This window comes from Macrotis lagotis, chromosome 2 (genome assembly GCF_037893015.1).
Source record: "Macrotis lagotis isolate mMagLag1 chromosome 2, bilby.v1.9.chrom.fasta, whole genome shotgun sequence".
Taxonomy (NCBI): Eukaryota; Metazoa; Chordata; class Mammalia; order Peramelemorphia; family Peramelidae; genus Macrotis; species Macrotis lagotis.
The window spans coordinates 265,601,258-265,618,848 of NC_133659.1; the positions used below are offsets into that span (position 1 = coordinate 265,601,258).

Genomic DNA, 17,591 nt, shown 5'->3' on the forward strand with positions numbered 1-17,591 from the left:
TCCCATTGCATAGACTTCTGTCCTTCATGTTATAAGAATGTACTCCATCCTCTTCTCTGACACTTAGAATTGATAATTTCCTTCAAAGCTTAACCCATATGCCACTTGCCTTGCTGTTTGTGTTTCCCCATCAAAAAATTACCTTGGGGGCAGCTAGGTAGTGCAGTGAATAGAGTACCAGCCCTGGAGTCAGGAGGACCCAAGTTTAAATCTGACCTCAGAGACTTATTAATTACCTAGCTGTGTGACCTTGGGCAAGTCACTCGACCTCATTGCCATGCAAAAACCTAAAAAATTAACTATATTTAATAAATGTTTAAACATGATGTCTGCCCCTATACTATGTAAGTAACTTGAGGAAGACATTTCATTTTTGTGGTTGTATCTTAGCTCCTAGCATGGGGACTGATGTGCAGTTGACAGTTTGCTTGTTTCTAAAGGGAAGAAACCCCTCCATCCATCCAATATCCCAGATCCTTTACTGATTTTGAATTGTTGATGGGTGAAAAATTCTGGACCTTCATGTAAATGGAATAAATAGGCATTTATTTAATGTAGTCTTTCTCCATCTGAATACTATTGCACCTGAAATCCCACAATTAGAGAATCTTTTCATTGGATGTAATAGATATTTTGTTTTTCCAGTAGATATTTAATCTGTTAAGCAATGCATCTTAAAGTGAATGCCCCATGAGTGATTACAGATAATGAGGGTTCAGAAGAGAGATTCAGTATTGGACAGTCTAGGAAGACTGAGGTGGTGAGATTTGAATTCAAAAGTTTCCAAGCCATCCTTCTGTCTCTCAGCAAAAATTGACTTTGTCTCTTACTTTAATGAGAAGATTGAGACTTGAGCATCATTGTTTTCCTCCCTCTACAGTTCCAAATCTATCCATGGTTTAACTCATTCATTCATTCATTCATCTAGTTTTAAAGAATGGCCTAACTTTCCCTCTTGCCAAAATTAATTCTTGCACTTATTTCCATGATTATAAGACCCTTTTCTTCTCATCCCCTACTGAGTCTTGTTCTATTCTTAGCTATCGAATCCCTTTTCCTATTTTCTCCTCCTTTCATTGACTATTTCATCTCTTCCTCTCTACTTATTCCTTCTTTAATGACTACAAATATGCTTGTCTTTCCTATTATGAGAAATAATAGGAAAGATTTAACTTTGTCACCTCCTGAACTATTGTCTTTTCATCTCCATTCCACTGCTAAACATCTAGAAAGAATGGTCTGTATTCTCTTGCCACCATTCACTTCTTATGTTGATGGAATCTAGTTTCTGAGACCCAACAATTTTGCTGAAACTACTCTCTCTTCCAAGTCACTTATTACTTCTTAATCGCTCAATTTTCTGTTTCCTTTTTCTTATTGACTTTTTTGCAGCATTTCACACTATTGTCAATTGTCTTCTCCATAGTCTTGTTCCTTGGATGCTGGAATGCGACTCCTCTTCCTTTTCTGATCACTTATCAATTTCTTACCTTGATTCATCTGCTCCCTCTTACCCTCCAAGTGTGGGCATGTTTTCAAAAACTCAATTTTTGATCCTTTTCTCATCTCACTTGCCTCTTTGAGTGGGAAATCTCATCTACTCTCATGACTTCTATAGAAATGATTCTCCCATCTGCAGGTACAGTGATTATGGTGGATTTATATCAGAAATACCTGTGTTCAGAGTCCACCTATGACACTTACCAGAAGCAAATCATTCAACCTCCTCATTTATAAAATGGGAGTAATATGCATAGAAATAGTAGTAAAAAACAATCACCAACCAACCAATCAACCAATCAATCAATAAATATTTATTAAGCACTTTGTAATAGGCACAATATAAAGTGCTGGAAGAAAAAAAGGCAGAAGGCAGTCCCAGCTCTCAAGAAGTTTTCAAACTAAAACTTGGAATCAAATATTTCCACTTCATGTCAATCAACCAATTACCAAACAATAAGCCCACCTGACTGACATCCTGCTTAGCACCAAGCCTATAAATATAAAAAAGCAAAAGAGAGACCCTACCTTCAAAGAGTTTATATCTGAAGGGGGAAGACAATATTTCAAAATTGCAGAGTTGACTTATTGCTCCATCAGTTCCTATTAAGAATTTTCTTTCTTTCTAAAAAAAATTTTTTTAGCTTCATTTTTCAGGGAATAAACAGGCTTGTCCCGACTGGATTTTCCAGATCTTGGTTATTACTCTGATTGCTGTGATGGCATTCTGGTAAGAAAATTCCTTCTATACTCATTATTCTTCTTCTACCCCTTCCCTTTTCCTGTCACACACAACACACACACACACACACACACACACACACACACACACACACACCCCTGAGCAAATTCTACATTCTCTGGATTGTTTTATAGGGTAGGTGGGAGAATCCTCTTGAGGTATATATTGAAGAAAAAAAAAAGAACAGTCCTTAAATGTGGTGTTGCAGGCCTCCTCAAATACACATAGCTTATCAATGAACAAATATGTGAATGCCTATTATATGACTAACACAGTCTGGAGTATTCTTAATTGAGTGTATATCAAAATCACACTTATAGGCAATTTCCAAAAATTGTATAGACACAAAAAAGATTTTTACAAATCTTCAATTTTTAATTATGGCTATCATGAATAGGGGCAGCTAGAGGGTTTGGTGGGCAGAGTGATGTACCTGGAGTCAGAAAGACCTGAGTTCAACTCTTGCCTCAGACACTTACTCGTTATATGACCCTGGACAGGTCACTTCACTCCCCCCCCCCCCCCCCCCCCCCCCGTTTGTCTTAATTTTCTAGAGACGGAAATCAAAGACCAATCCAGTAAATTTGCCATGAAAATTCATAGGACAATATGTTCCATGGAGACACAGTCAGACACTACTGGTCAGCATTTCTATAGCAATTAACTATATGTTAGGTACTGTGCTGAGTACTTTGTATTTATTTTCTCTTTTGATTCTCACAACAACCCTAGGAGTTGTTATTATTATCATCATTATCATTATTATCCTTATCTTTATCTTTATCATTATCATCTCAATTTTACCATAGACTGAAGTTAAGTGATTTAGCTAGGGTCAAACAATAAGCATTGAACTCAGGTCTTCCCTAGTCCAGGTTCAGAGCTTTAGCCACCACACCATCTAGTTAGATATAGTCTACATGGACATATTTTTAAAAAGTCATTCTCAGTCCTCAATAGTCACATCTTGTACAGTGTAAGGAGACATTAACCATTAGTTTCATTCTTTTAGTTTAGCACTTCTTGATCTTGTTTAGCTGTTTGTACAGAATAGCCATAAGGTATAGGAAGAAAGGAATTGATTAGTTGCAAAACAATGGTGCCCTTTGGATCTTTGATGTTGTTGATGGTAATCACTTGCATTGCTCCACCATGACTAAAGATATCCTAACAAGTGGACTACCATAGGACACATCCTTCAGGGAAAGGGAGAGGGTGAGTGGATAACAAATAGATAGCTCAAGTTAGTGCTTACAGGAGGAAGCAGACATAACTTGGCAAGAAGAAGAAGAAGGCATGAATGAGTGATGATCTCCACCACTAGAGAGAATGCCCAGATGCAATTAAAGAATTATTGATTATTAAACTGCAGGCATAATGCCAAGTGTTGGGGATTAGAGACAAAAAATAGTCCCTGCCCTCAAGCAATTTAGGTTCTACTGTGGAAAAAAGAATATGCATGCAGTATATTGTTCAGTTGTTTCAGTCATGTCCAACTCTACATGACACCATATGGGATTTTCTTGGTAAAGATACTGGAGTGTTTTGTCATATCCTTCTCTAGCTCATTTTATAGATGAGGAAACTGAGGCAAAGGGGGGCTAAGTGACTTACCTATAGCTAGTAAGTGATCTGAGGCCAGATTTGAATTCAAGATGAGTCTTCCTAATTCTAGGTCTTGTGTTCTGGGTTTTATGGCAACACCTAACAGCCCTCTGTATACACAGGTATATACAAATATATGTTCAGCACATACAAAGTCATTTGAAGGGGTGGCTAGGTGGCCTAGTGGATAAAGCACCGGCTTTGGAGTCAGGAGTACCTGGGTTCAAATCCGGTCTCAGACGCTTAATAATTACCTAGCTGTGTGGCCTTGGGCAAGCCACTTAACCCCATTTGCCTTGCAAAAAACCTAAAAACAAAACAAACACAAAATCATTTGAGGGAAGGATTTTATTATGAAAGTTAACATTATACAGTAGAAAACATGCTGGATTTGAAATTAAGGGACCTGTGTTCAATCCTCAACTATCCTTCTCACCTGCCATCTCTGGACCTCAGTTTTTCTCTACACCTATAAATACTATGAACAGATCATTATTCTTGTTATATACATATTACACTGGTTTCAATGCCTGCTGAAGGATGGAAGTAATACTGAAATGTTAGACATTCTGGCATCCCACAGCAAATTTCCAGGTATCTCAACCTAGTTTTAGCTCTGATCATAGCATGGAACCACCTCTTTTATCCAAGGTAGCAGCAGCCAATCCTCCCAGCAATGTTCAGAAAGAAAAGTCTCATGACTGTGACCCTTTAGCAAATTACATGCATATTACATGCCTTGGGTCAAATTGTTAAATAATTCTTCTTTTCCCTCTTTTTCCTCAGTGCCTTGACGATAGTCTCTCTTTATATACTTAGTTTACGGGATAGAGTTTGGAACCAAAATCTTACTTCTGGGTAAGGAATTCTATTCTTTGTTTCTCTTGGGGGAAGTAGTTGATTAATTAGCTTTCCTATTAACCATTGTGTTTTTCTTTAGCAATGTAACCAGCTCTCTGCCGTCCATCATTCCTGCATGTACCACTCCAGCAGGTACTGTCCTCTCTGGCAGTTCATCCTCATTTCACCTTTCATTGCACAACCCATAATTATCTTGGTAACTTTTCTTCCCTCATTCCCTATCCCCTCTCTTGCAGTTCCGAATACATCTCTTACAACTATCACACCCTCCTTCCTGGGTCTCGAAGTCACTTTCTGTGAGATATTGCCTTGCCACAATACTTATTGTTGTCCTGTGAATGAAGCCAAAAGAGACCAAAGAAGTTCTGTGGGAACAAAGCTTAAGGAGGAGAAGATCATAGGCAGTGATCAATGGCAATCTCCAGGTAAGGGTTATTCAAAGAGAAAAGGTGAACATTTCTCATTCTAGTTTTATTCTTGCCCATTACAAGTTGCGTGATTGATGATTCAAGAACCAGGCTGGTGCCCCGATATGTCAAATCTTTAGAAAGGACCCCACTTTGGCAGCCAGTCAGTGATAGAAGACTGGACTTGGCATTGGAAAGACCTGATTTTGAAAACAGTGGTCAATGATTTAACATCTCTCAGTCTCACTTTTCAATAGTAGTGGTGGTAGTAGAGGAATAGTAGTAGAAAAAGAATAATAGTAGTAATAGTGGTAGTAGAGGAGTAGTAGTAGTAACAGCAGCAGCAGCAGTAGTAGTAGCAGGAGTAGTAGTAGTAGTAGTAGTAGTAGTAGTAGTAGTAGTAGTAGTAGTAATAATAATAGTAGTGACAGCAACAACAGCAACAGTAGTAGTAAAAGTAGCAGCAGAAGTGGTAGTACAGTAGCAGTAGCAGTAGCAGCAATAGTAGTAGTACAGTAATAGCAGTATGGAACTGGAAGTAGACTAGTAGCATAGTAGTAGTAGTAGTAGTAGTAGTAGTAGTAGTAGTAGCAGCAGCAGCAGCAGTAGTAGTAATAGTAGTTAGTAGTAGTAGTAGTTAGTAGTGGTAGTAGCAGTAGTAGTAGTAGTAGTAGGTAGTAGTAGTAGTAGTAGTAGTAGTAGTAGTAGTAGTAGTAGTAGTAGTAGTAGTAGTAGTAATCAGGGGAGCTGCCTACCAGTCAAAACAGTGAAGGAGGTGAAATTTTTCTTTGGGTTCTTCATCCTATTTTTCATCATCCTTTCCTTTCTTTTTTCATACCTTTAATGCTATCAGATCTGTGACTGTTTTAGGGTTTTTTATGTCAGGAAGAGAGAAATTAAAAACAATGTGTGGGTGGTAATTACTTCAATATGTTGGCCCTCTGTATATACTTTAGAAAAGAGAAGTCCTTCAAAGGGATCAAGTGAAAAGAATGAATCTCCAATGGTGGAATTCAAAACATCAGTGATATAGGAAGACTAGGTGGGGAGACAGTTTGGGGAAAGTTGAATCTTGCATCCCTGAAATCATACCTTTTAAGGTCAATCCCAGTTAAGCAATAGGCAATTGACTCTCAGATAATATGACAATTTTCTAATTTGTAATTATTCCTATTAAAATTCTTTGGTCCCACTTCCAAGCAGTTACCAAGGCTGCAATTCTATCACCTTACTATATTTCACATCCAATCCCTTTTCTGTTGACTGGTCTTGAACGTAACTCTGATTACTTCAAAATTTTTTCTTTCACTTCTACTGTACAATATCTAGTTTGAGGCTGGAGACTGCACAACCCTCCCGTACTTCAAATCCAATTCACTTGCAAGTCATGGCATCACCTTCCTGAAGTCTTGGACAAAAAACAACCACCACAATACAACAAGAGATATACAATCAATTATGATAGTGACTCTGTTCTTAATGATTTCAGCTAGGAGTCACCTTTTCTTGAGGAATGCCTGGCCATTGAGGTAGGGATAAGTGTATTCCTGAAACATCCATTCCTCCATTTAACGTGAATCTAGAATCTGCAGGCTGTCAAGGTCCTTTGACTTCTGATGGAGACAGTCCTTAGAGAATAGGAAAGAATTCAGAAGATATTGTTAGGGACACAGCTGACAATGACCTCATGCCTTCCCCACTCTGGCCTCTGCAATAACCCTAACCTTGATCTTCCCAGTCCTGTGGGACTCTCATTCAGTGGTCAAGATCACCATTAACTTACAGAAGAGCCCAGGTCAGGAAACTACTCCCCTTGACTTTTTTTCAAGCCAACTAAAATCCCACCTTCTACACTTGGCCTTTCCTGGTCTTTTCTCTTTTCCTCTTGATACCTTCCTCCTAAAATTTCCTCCTATTTCCTCTACCTTGAATGAATATAGTTGTTTGCATGATTTCTCCCTTATAACAGCTCCTTGTCATAACTAATATTTATAGGGCAGCTACCATGATCCAGGTAACATATTAAGCATTTTACAATCATATTATTTGGGCTTCACAACAACCCTATTATTTCATTTTACATGAAAGGAAACAGAAGCAGATAGAGATTAAGTGACTTGTCCAGAGTGACAATGTAGGTTGGATTTGAACTCAGGTCTTTCTCCCTCTAGACTCAGTACTCTATCCACTGTATCACTGACCTAATTAGCTGCTTGAACCATATTTGTTTGTTTGTTTTTCCTTTCACTGCATATCCAGAACTTAGCACAGTGTCTAAGGCAATCAAGATTAATAAATTCTTGTTGACTGTTCTATGTACAAACAGAAGAAAACAAACAGAGATACAGGGAAAGGCATCCAGGGTTTTGAACTTTCCCTTCTCTACCACAAAGAAGTCTCAGCTGACTCTTTGCTCACTCTTCTTTCAACACACTCAGTTCTATAAATTGCTGTATAAAGAATCTAATTAATGAGTCCTCACTTAGATATCATTTATTTAATATATAGCTTAGAGGCAGCCTCAGAGGCAGTGCAGTGCAGTGGTTAGGAATCCACTCTTTGCATCTGGAAGACCTGATTCAAAGTCTACTTCTGGTACATCCTGGTGGTATGATATTGGGCAGGGCATTGACTCTGGCAATTTTTATAAGATTATAAATTGCAGAGCAGTGGCTGATCTTCCTTGGTAAAACTAGAATGTCCTATACAAATAAAATGATAGTTCCAGATTTAAATATACTCTCACAAAACAACAACAAAAGAAGGCAGTCTCAGAGTAGGAGGAAGGAGGGTACCTTCATTATGGTATCTGGCAGCAATTGCTATCTTTTTTGCATTTATAGCTCAGCTACCCTGCCTCCTGGATTATGGTAACTCAGAGGAATTCTCCCTTTGTCATCTTAAAAAGCTTCTTTTGCCTCCAGGCTTGCTTTCAGAGAAAACTCAGAAATAATTTGGGGAATATGGGGCTGGGGACTGAGGGCTCCCAGGACTAAGAGTCCAACAGACTTCTGGATCAATATACTCAAGGGTATCCCAAGCTTTGACCATGGAAGGGATCATTCCCTTTTCAATCTTCCATCTCTGCTTTGGGTGGGCATTGCTTAGGGATTGAAATAAGGACTCTCCATGAGTCCTTCCCCTCTCCTTGAGTCCATCTCCCTCCCTGAAAGTCTTAAATCCTAAAAGGTGGGAAGTCATGCAACCACTTCTTTTAATTAAGCATTTTTGAGGTTTCAGAGACCAATTAAAAGGGGGAAAACTGGAACAGAATTCCAGAGAGTAAAAGCTTATTAAAATAAAAAGTAAATGTAAAACAAGCTTATAAATAAGCACAAACAATTTCCTGGCTCCAATAGCAGTTTTATGGACCTACTTTACTCAGCAATAATACTGGTCATAAAATAAATGAGGTGAAATCAGCATTTTGATAACCTGACTAGCACAAATCATTACTCTCCCTGTGGGTGAAGATCCTATTTATGAGTCTGCAGAATAATCCAGAGTATGTTTCAAGATGGTTATTTCACTTTCCTAAAAAAAAGGACTTCTATCAGGAAAATTAATTGGGTCATTGGAAAGAAGACCCTCAGTTCTGAGCATCACCTCTGAAGAACCAGCTGAGTAAGGTTTAATTGGGGTTGGGGGATGGGAGGAATATTGTTTGTCATTTCCTACATCAAATGCTTCCTGATTCTCTCATTGAAGAAAATCTTCACGACACACATGTGGAAGACTTTTAAATATGCTCTATACAATTTGAGCTTGATTTATTTTATCATCCCAAATCATATTTTTTAACTTTTTGTCTTTCTTCCCCATGCCTATCTTGCGTAGAAGTCATCAAGGTTTATGATGTTCTAAGTCTTGCTTAAGTTATTCATAGTTGCATGTTATGACAAAATAACAATAGTATTTGGCATTTACTTAGCATCTTAAGCTTCACAATGTATTTTTATATCTGATCTCTACAATAACACTGAGAGACATAGATGCTGATTTTCACCATTTTACAAGCTAGAAATATGGTAAAGTGACTTGTCCAGGTCACATGGCTAGAGAGTATCTGAGGCAGGATTTGAACTTACATTTTCCTGAGTTCAGGTTTAGTTTTTTGTTGCAGAGGATGAAGGAGCAGAGAAATATCATTCATGATTCTATGCTCACTGTGAATACTTAAGGATGATAGGACCCAATATGTAATAAAATGGTGTTTCTTGTTACTTTTGAGTGTGGGTGATAGCGTCAGATTCGTTGTCTTTTTCAAGAAGATTCCTTTCACTTAAGTTCATAATCTGATCCCCTTCCACCCAATCTTTTCAGTCTTTCACCTTTCTAAGCATCACTTAGTCTTCAGACACTGACTTAGACATTCTAAAAAAGACATAACATTTCTTGGCTCTGGGCATTCTCATTGGCTGACTTCAATGTCTGGAATGCTCTCCTTCCTCAACCTTCTGGTGTACCTTCCTTTTTTCAAGTCCCATATTATACAGGAATATATATACACATATTTCAATATGTTGGCCCTCTGTATATACTTTAGAAAAGAGAAGTCTTTCAAAGGGGTCAAGTGAAAAGAATGAATCTCTAATGGTGGAATTCGAAACATCAGTGATATAGGAAGACTAGGTGGGGAGACAGTTTGGGGAAAGTTGAATCTTGCATCCCTGAAATCATACCTTTTAAGGTCAATCCCAGTTAAGCAATGGGCAATTGACTCTCAGATAATACGACAATTTTCTAATTTGTAATTATTCCTATTAAAATTCTTTGGTCCCACTTCCAAGCAGTTATCATGGTTGCAATTCTATCACCTTACTATATTTCCTCCATTAAATATTTCCTATTTATCCTCTATGTAGCTTGCTTGTAATATATTTGCTTGCATGTCATCTTCCCCCATTTTATTGTGAGTCCATGAAGGCAGGAGCTTTTTGTCTCTCTTTCCACCCTTTCCACCCTGTGCTTAACCCAGGGCCTGGCTCTTTACAAATATTGAATGATTAATTGAATAGAATACTAACTCATTGATAATTGAATGAAGATTAAATATGTTGAAAGTTATAATTTGTAGCCTTTAGAAACTATAAGTTTTATAAGTCACCTTCTATCTCCTAACACTTAAAAAATTCACAAAGCTTTTGAGAAAGGGAAAATAATAACTAGAGAGATAAGGAAAGACTTCCAGAAAGTAAGGAAAGGAGCAATGTGAGACTGATGGCTATTTCATGTTTTTAGCTATTAAATGGATTGACAAATAATTTATTGCCTTGTGGTCCAAATTCTTTATGCTGAACTAGGATGGTTTTTGTACATTAGGTACAGTCTATCACCAGAACCATAATGGAAGCCCTTCCAACTGGATAGAAACTTCCAGAGTTTGTGGTTCATTGGCAAGAGTTTGTGAGAACCCAGGATCACCTATACTCCATTATGACCTAGATGACTTTGTAGATAGAGCCTGGAATCAGGAAAATCTGAGTCCAATTCCTGTCAGAGATACTTATTAATATGTGACCTTGGACAAGGCATTTAACCTCTGTCTGCCTCAATTTCTTCATCTGTAAAACTAGTGATAAGAATAGCACCCACAAGATTGTAGTGAGGCTCAAATGTGGCAATACTTATAAAAGTACTTTGCAAACTTTGAGGAGTTGCATCAATTCCAGCTAATCTTCTTTTGATAATGAATCTTCTTATCAAACTTATGATCAAAAGCAAAAATAATATGCACACACATACACATGCATGTGCACATGTGTGTACGTGTGTGTGAAAGCACTTTGTAGCCTTTGGAGTGCATTCCTACATTATAGAGTAAGAAGCATTAATATTTCCAGCTCTGTTTTAGGAAAGTTCAATGCATAGCACTAGCCTTCAAAATAAAACTAGCAAATGGTTTAGGATAGTCCTAAAAACAAACAACCCCCCCCATCACTCCAATCACTTTATTATTTTTTTTCCAATCACTTTAAATACAACAGATGCCTGGTTTCACAGGTTTCCTGTGGCATGATTAGTAGTGACAGAGGACTTCTCCCAGGAAGGTTTCCTCTTTTTTTCAGGAACTCAGACACCTTGTGATGTTCCAGGGTGAATCACCCTCACCCCCTTACAGTCAGTTAACCAGTCAATCAATAAATGCTAAACCAAAAAAAAATAAATGCTAAACCATTATTAATAAACATTGAAGTGCCTACTATAGTCAGACACTGCTGCATGCTGGGAGTACGAGAAAAGGCAAAAGATTGTCTTCTACAGCATATGCTAAACCAGCCTCTGGATTACTTAGTTTACCACAGATAAGAAATTGTTACTTTAAGTTTATTCAGTGAATGAGCAATTATTAATCGCTTCCTATATATCAGACAGTGTGCTGAACACTAGAGAAAAATCAAGGAAAAAGTCAAAACAATCCCTGTCCTCAAGGAGCTTCCATTCTAATGGGGAGAATAAGTGAAGAGAAGGAAGATTATCTTTGAAAGGAAGAGTCCAGGAGCAGAGGTGACTTGCCAAGTGAAGGAAGCCAGAAGTGAAAGACTAGAACATTCCAGGAGGGGTGCACCAGAGGATGAAGACAGAAGCTGGGGTGTCCTATAGCAGTAGCACTAGTAAGCAGGTTGTGTCCTACTAAGAGCAAATTCTGAGATTTGGAATCCCAGGACATCTGTGTTACCATGGACATGTGCAAGGAAGGGAAACAATGAAAGGAATTTTCCCCAATCCCTAGTCCTCTCTGAGTCTCTGGTTTCTCACCTGTAAAATGGGGGGGGGGGTTACTCAATGTCTCCAAGGGTGTTTTTTAGGTCTAAATGGATGTTTCTAGGAACTAATTCCTTAATTCCTACTCTGGAAGACCATGATAACTCAATAGGTCAGTTCAGTCAAAGGGAAGGAAATCAAGACCAAATGTAATCTAGCTAGAACTTTGGATGGCATCAACCAGCCTAGAAACGCCCTGGTATTCATCCCATCCCCTTTCATTGATGATTATAGGAGGAGTTGTTGTTATGAAAAATAATGGAAGACAAATTTAAGGAGCCATTATTTTCTTTTTCTAAACCAAAATCTTTTAAGCCCTATGTCTGAAAGAGATTGTTTCAAATTGTTCATAAGAGGAGACAGCTTTGTGTTAACTATGGGCTAACTTTTAATTTATTAATCTGGGTTTCTTTTTTCATTGTATTGGAGAGGAGAGAGGATTTTCCCAGTTCTCTGAGTGAGAGTTTCTAGTGACCTGGGCTAAAAGTGACCTAACAAAAGGCCTTGTTGTTAAGAAATAAAGTCATATATAGGCTGCTGTGAAGCCTGAGAAAAGGCTCTTCCACTCAGGAATTCTGTCATTATTCTCCTCTATATGTGACTGATTCCCTTTCTTCTCTCCCCCATCCATTTTGTAATTTAAAATTTTTAAACTTTCTTGATACTTTTTGTTTTCAGATGATGACTTTCAAAAGATACATCCCTCCCTAAATACCTTTTGCCTTATGACAAGGGAAAACAGCTAAGCAAAACCAACTGAGTAACTGAACACTTCAACATACATATACACACCCACACACAAACCCCCCACTTCTCCATCAAAAGAAGAGATATATACATTTCCTTAGTCCTCAAAAATTTATCATCAACCTTACATATCCTTAGGTTTTATTTAATATTACTTTTCTTAGATACTTAGGTAGCATGATGATCTTGGTGTCAAGAAGACTTGAATTCTTTTTTTTTTAATTTAAATTTATTTTTATTAAAGATGTTATTTGAGTTTTACAATTTTCCCCCCATCTTACTTCCCTCCCCCAACCCCCATGGAAAGCACTCTATCAGTCTTTACTTTGTTTCCATGTTGTACCTTGATCCAAATTGAGTGTGATGAGAGAGAAATCATATCCCTAAAGAAGAGACTAGAAGTCTAAGAGGTAACAAGATCAGACAATAAGATACCTGTTTTTTTTTCTAAATTAAACGGAATAGTCCTTGAACTTTGTTCAAACTCCACAGCTCCTTACCTGGATACAGATGGCACTCTCCTTTGCAGACAGCCCCAAATTGTTCCCGATTATTGCACTGATGGAATGAGTGAGTCCATCAAGGTTGATCATCACTCCCATGTTGCTGTTAGGGTGTACAGTGTTTTTCTGGTTCTGCTCATCTCAGCATCAGTTCATGCAAATCCCTCCAGGCTTCCCTGAATTCCTATCCCTCCTGGTTTCTAAAAGAACAATAGTGTTGCATGACATACATATATCACAGTTTGCTAAGCCATTCCCCAATTGAAGGACATTTACTTGATTTCCAATTCTTTACCACCACAAACAGGGCTGCTATAAATATTTTTGTACAAGTGATTTTTTTTACCCTTTTTCATCATCTCTTCAGGATATAGACCCAGTAGTGGTATTGCTGGGTCAAAGGGTATGCACATTTTTGTTGCCCTTTGGGCGTAGTTCCAAATAGCTCTCCAGAAGGGTGGGATGAGTTCACAGCTCCATCAACAGTGTAATAATGTCCCAGATTTCCCACAACCCTTCCAACAATGATCATTATCCTTTCTGGTCATATTGGCCAATCTGAGAGGTGTGAGGTGGTACCTCAGAGAAGCTTTAATTTGCATTTCTCTAATAATTAATGATTTAGAGCAATTTTTCATATGTATATGGATTGCTTTGATCTCCTCATCTGTAAATTGCCTTTGCATATCCTTTGACCATTTGTCAATTGGGGAATGGTTTTTTGTTTTAAAAATATGACTCAGTTCTCTGTATATTTTAGAAATGAGTCCTTTGTTGGAATCATTAGTTGTAAAGATTGTTTCCCAATTTACTACATTTTTTTTTGATCTTGGTTACAGTGGTTTCATCTGTGCAAAAGCCTTTTAATTTAATGTAATCAAAATTATCTAATTGGTTTTTGGTGATGTTCTCCAACTCTTCCTTAGTCATAAACTGCTTCCCTTTCCATAGATCTGACAGGTAAACTAGTCCTTGATCTTCTAATTTGCTTATAGTATTATTTTTTATGTCTATGTCCTGTAACCATTTGGATATTATCTTGGTAAAGGGTGTTAGGTGTTGGTCTAATCTAAGTTTCTTCTATACTAACTTCCAATTATCCCAGCAGTTTTTATCAAAGAGGGGGGTTTTTATCCCAATAGCTGGACTCTTTGGGTTTATCAAACAGCAGCTTACTATAATCATCTCCTGCTTTTACACCTAGTCTATTCCACTGGTCCACCACTCTATTTCTTAGCCAATACCAAACAGTTTTGATGACTGATGCTTTATAATATAATTTTAGATCAGGTAGGGCTAAGCCACCTTCTTCTGCACTTTTTTTCATTAGGCTCCTGGCAATTCTTGACTTTTTATTTCTCCATATGAATTTATTTACAATTTTTCTAACTTATTAAAGTAATTTTTTGGAATTTTGATTGGTAGGGCACTAAACAGATAGTTTAGTTTTGGTAGAATTGTCATTTTTATTATATTAGCTCTACCTATCCATGAGCAGTTGATATTTGCCCCGTTATTTAAATCTGATTTAATTTGTGTGAGAAGTGTTTTATAATTGTTTTCAGAAAGATTCTGAGTCTGTCCTGGCAAATAGACTCCCAAGTATTTTATATTGTCTGAGGTTACTTTGAATGGGATTTCTCTTTCTAGATCTTCCTGCTGTATCTTGCTAGACATATATAGAAACGTTGAGGATTTATGAGGGTTTATTTTAGAACCTGCAACTTTGCTAAAATTGCTAATTGTTTCCAGTAGTTTTTTGGATGATTTCTTGGTATTATCTAGGTAGACCATCATGTCATCTGCAAAAAGTGAGAGTTTTATCTCTTCCTTCCCAATTCTAATTCCTTCAATTTCTTTTTCTTCTCAAATTGTTGAAGCTAATATTTCTAATACGATATTGAGTACTAGTGGTGATAATAGGCACCCTTGTTTCACCCCCTGATCTTATTGGGAATGCCTCTAGCCTCTCTCCATTGAATATAATGCTTGTTTGATGGTTTCAGATAGATACTGCTAATTATTCTAAGGAACAGTACATTTATTCCTACACTCTCTAGTGTTTTTAGTAGGAATGGATGCTGTATTTTGGAAGATGTGAATTCTAATCCTGTCTTTAGACACTTGTCAGCTATCTGTGCCTCAGTGCCCTCATCTGTAACAATTAATGAAGAAAATAGCACTTACCTTACAAAGTTCTTGTGAGAATTGCATAAGGTGATGTACAAAGCATTTCACAAACCTCAAAAGTGCTCTATAATTAATAACTATTAATGGGCTTTTTATTTCTATTGTTATTTTATATATTGTTTTCCTGGCTGTGTTTCCTTCACTCTATCAGTTTAAATCTTTCCATACTCTGAATTTTCACTATTTTTTTCTGTTCAATAATATTTTTTTTGCAAGGCAAATGGTGTTAAGTGGCTTGCCTAAGGCCACACAGCTAGGTAATTATTAAGGGTCTGAGGCCGGATTTGAACTCAGGTACTCCTGACTCCAGGGCCAGTGCTCTCTATCCATTGCACCAACCTATTCTATTCAATAATACTTTCGAACATTTGTATACCACAGTTTCTCTAGATATTTCCCAATCAATAAATACTAACTTTGATTCTACTTCTTTAATACTATGAAAAGAGATACTATAAAAAGAGCTAGTATAAATATTTTAGCATATATGGAGCATTCTTTTTGTCTAGGAGGTTATATGTATCATGGTCAAAAGATCTGGATGGGGCAGCTAGGTGGATAGAGAATTAGCCCTGGAGTCAGGAGTACCTGAGTTCAAATCCAGTCTCAGACCCTTAATAATTAGCTAGTGTGGTCTTGGACAAACCACTTAACCCCATTTCCTTGCAAAAAAAATAAAAACCTAAAAAAATAAAGATTTGAATAGTTCATACCCTGTTTTTGCCAATGATCTTTCCAGAATGGACCAATCACTTTGAGTTTTATCAACAATGCATTAGTGTGTCCCAAGTTCATCCCAGTATCTACTATTTCTATCATTTGGACAATTGGATGAATTCTGGAACTGAGATAAAACCTCAGTCTTATCTTCATTTGCATTTCTCCTATTAGTTTAGAGAGTGGTTTTTAGAGGTGTTTTCCTGTGGTTGTTGGTAATTCCCAACCCCACCAATCCTTTATCTTCTTTTGAAAATTACTTGACTACTCAGCTGAGAGATGGTGGTCTACATTTTACATATATAAATATGTAAATAGTTTATGTACACAATATATGAATGCATTCATAATATATGAATTTATGCAAATATAAATATAATGGATATCAGACATTTGCCTAAAATATTTAATACAATTGCACTGTCCATCCTCTTAATCTAGTATCCTTTGATTTCATTCATCCCAAAGTTTTAGTTTCATGTGTTCTGAATTGACCATATGTGTATGTCTGTTTATCAAATATTCACCTCTTTCCCATGTTTGGTTAAAGATTCTCTCCCAAGTCACAAGTGTGAAAGACTCAGAAGTATGTTATCCCTTTTGTTTATTTGTTTGTTTGTTCCTACACCTTCAGTTCTCTCTCTTTCTATCCTAGAAAGTTACCTCCAGATTGTGTACTGTAACATGAAAACTCAATCTTAACAGAGATAGTTCTTATGTCTGACTCTTTGTGATCTTGAATGGAGTTTTCTTGGAAAAGATATTTGAGTAGTTGGCTATTTTCTTCATTAGTGGATTAAGGCAGACAGAAGTTAAGCAACTTGCCCAAAGTCACAGGATTTTTGAGTATCTGAGGTAGGATATGAATTCAGGTCTTCCTGACTCCTGGTCCAATGATTTATCCATTGAGTCATATATTTGCCTCCTGAATCACTTAGTTACATCTGGAATAGAAACAGTAGTATTTAATAATTAGTGTTGATTTGTAATTTTAAATAGGAATTCTAGGAAAGTGGAAATTTTTGAAATATTGGAGAAATTAGAGAAAAGGAAATATTCCATCTTTTGAAAAAGTCTCAAATAGAATCTTCTAAGTAAAGTTTAACAAAATATCTGGGCACTATCAGTATAAGTAAGGAGTGATATCTGTAGCATTTGGTGAAGTATGGCCTAATGAATAAGGAGATAGAGAATTAGATTTGGGAAAACCAGAGTTCATAGTTCACATTTTGCAGTCATAGGTTGACCAAAGGTAAATCACTCTCCAAGCTTCAGTTTCCTCATCTATAAAATGGGAATAAAAATACCTATAGTACCATTCTCACAGGGTTGCAGGAAAGATCCAGTGAGACAGTTTAGGTAAAGAGAACCTTGAACTTTTAAGTATGAATTTAAGTTGTTAGAAAAAAATTATTCCTCCTTTTACGTTCAGTGATTTTCAGATAGAATTCTTCTTTTCATGTTCAATGACATTCAATGGTCCTGAAGCAACAAATCAATGAATGCAACAAGTTAATATAAAGTTCGTAAGGTTTTTTTTTAGTATTTTACAAT

The 17,591-nt window shown here is 37.0% G+C and overlaps 1 protein-coding gene across 1 annotated transcript in view; it reads left to right on the forward strand.

The window, feature by feature from the left end:
• Positions 1–17,591, forward strand: part of MYRFL (myelin regulatory factor like) — a 173,443-nt gene that overhangs the window by 117,406 nt on the left and 38,446 nt on the right. Inside the window, exons 16-19 of the mRNA XM_074221048.1 lie at positions 2,158–2,230; positions 4,634–4,705; positions 4,788–4,840; positions 4,945–5,133. Coding sequence (XP_074077149.1) covers positions 2,158–2,230; positions 4,634–4,705; positions 4,788–4,840; positions 4,945–5,133 — 387 coding nt within the window. The remainder of the gene's footprint in view (positions 1–2,157; positions 2,231–4,633; positions 4,706–4,787; positions 4,841–4,944; positions 5,134–17,591) is intronic.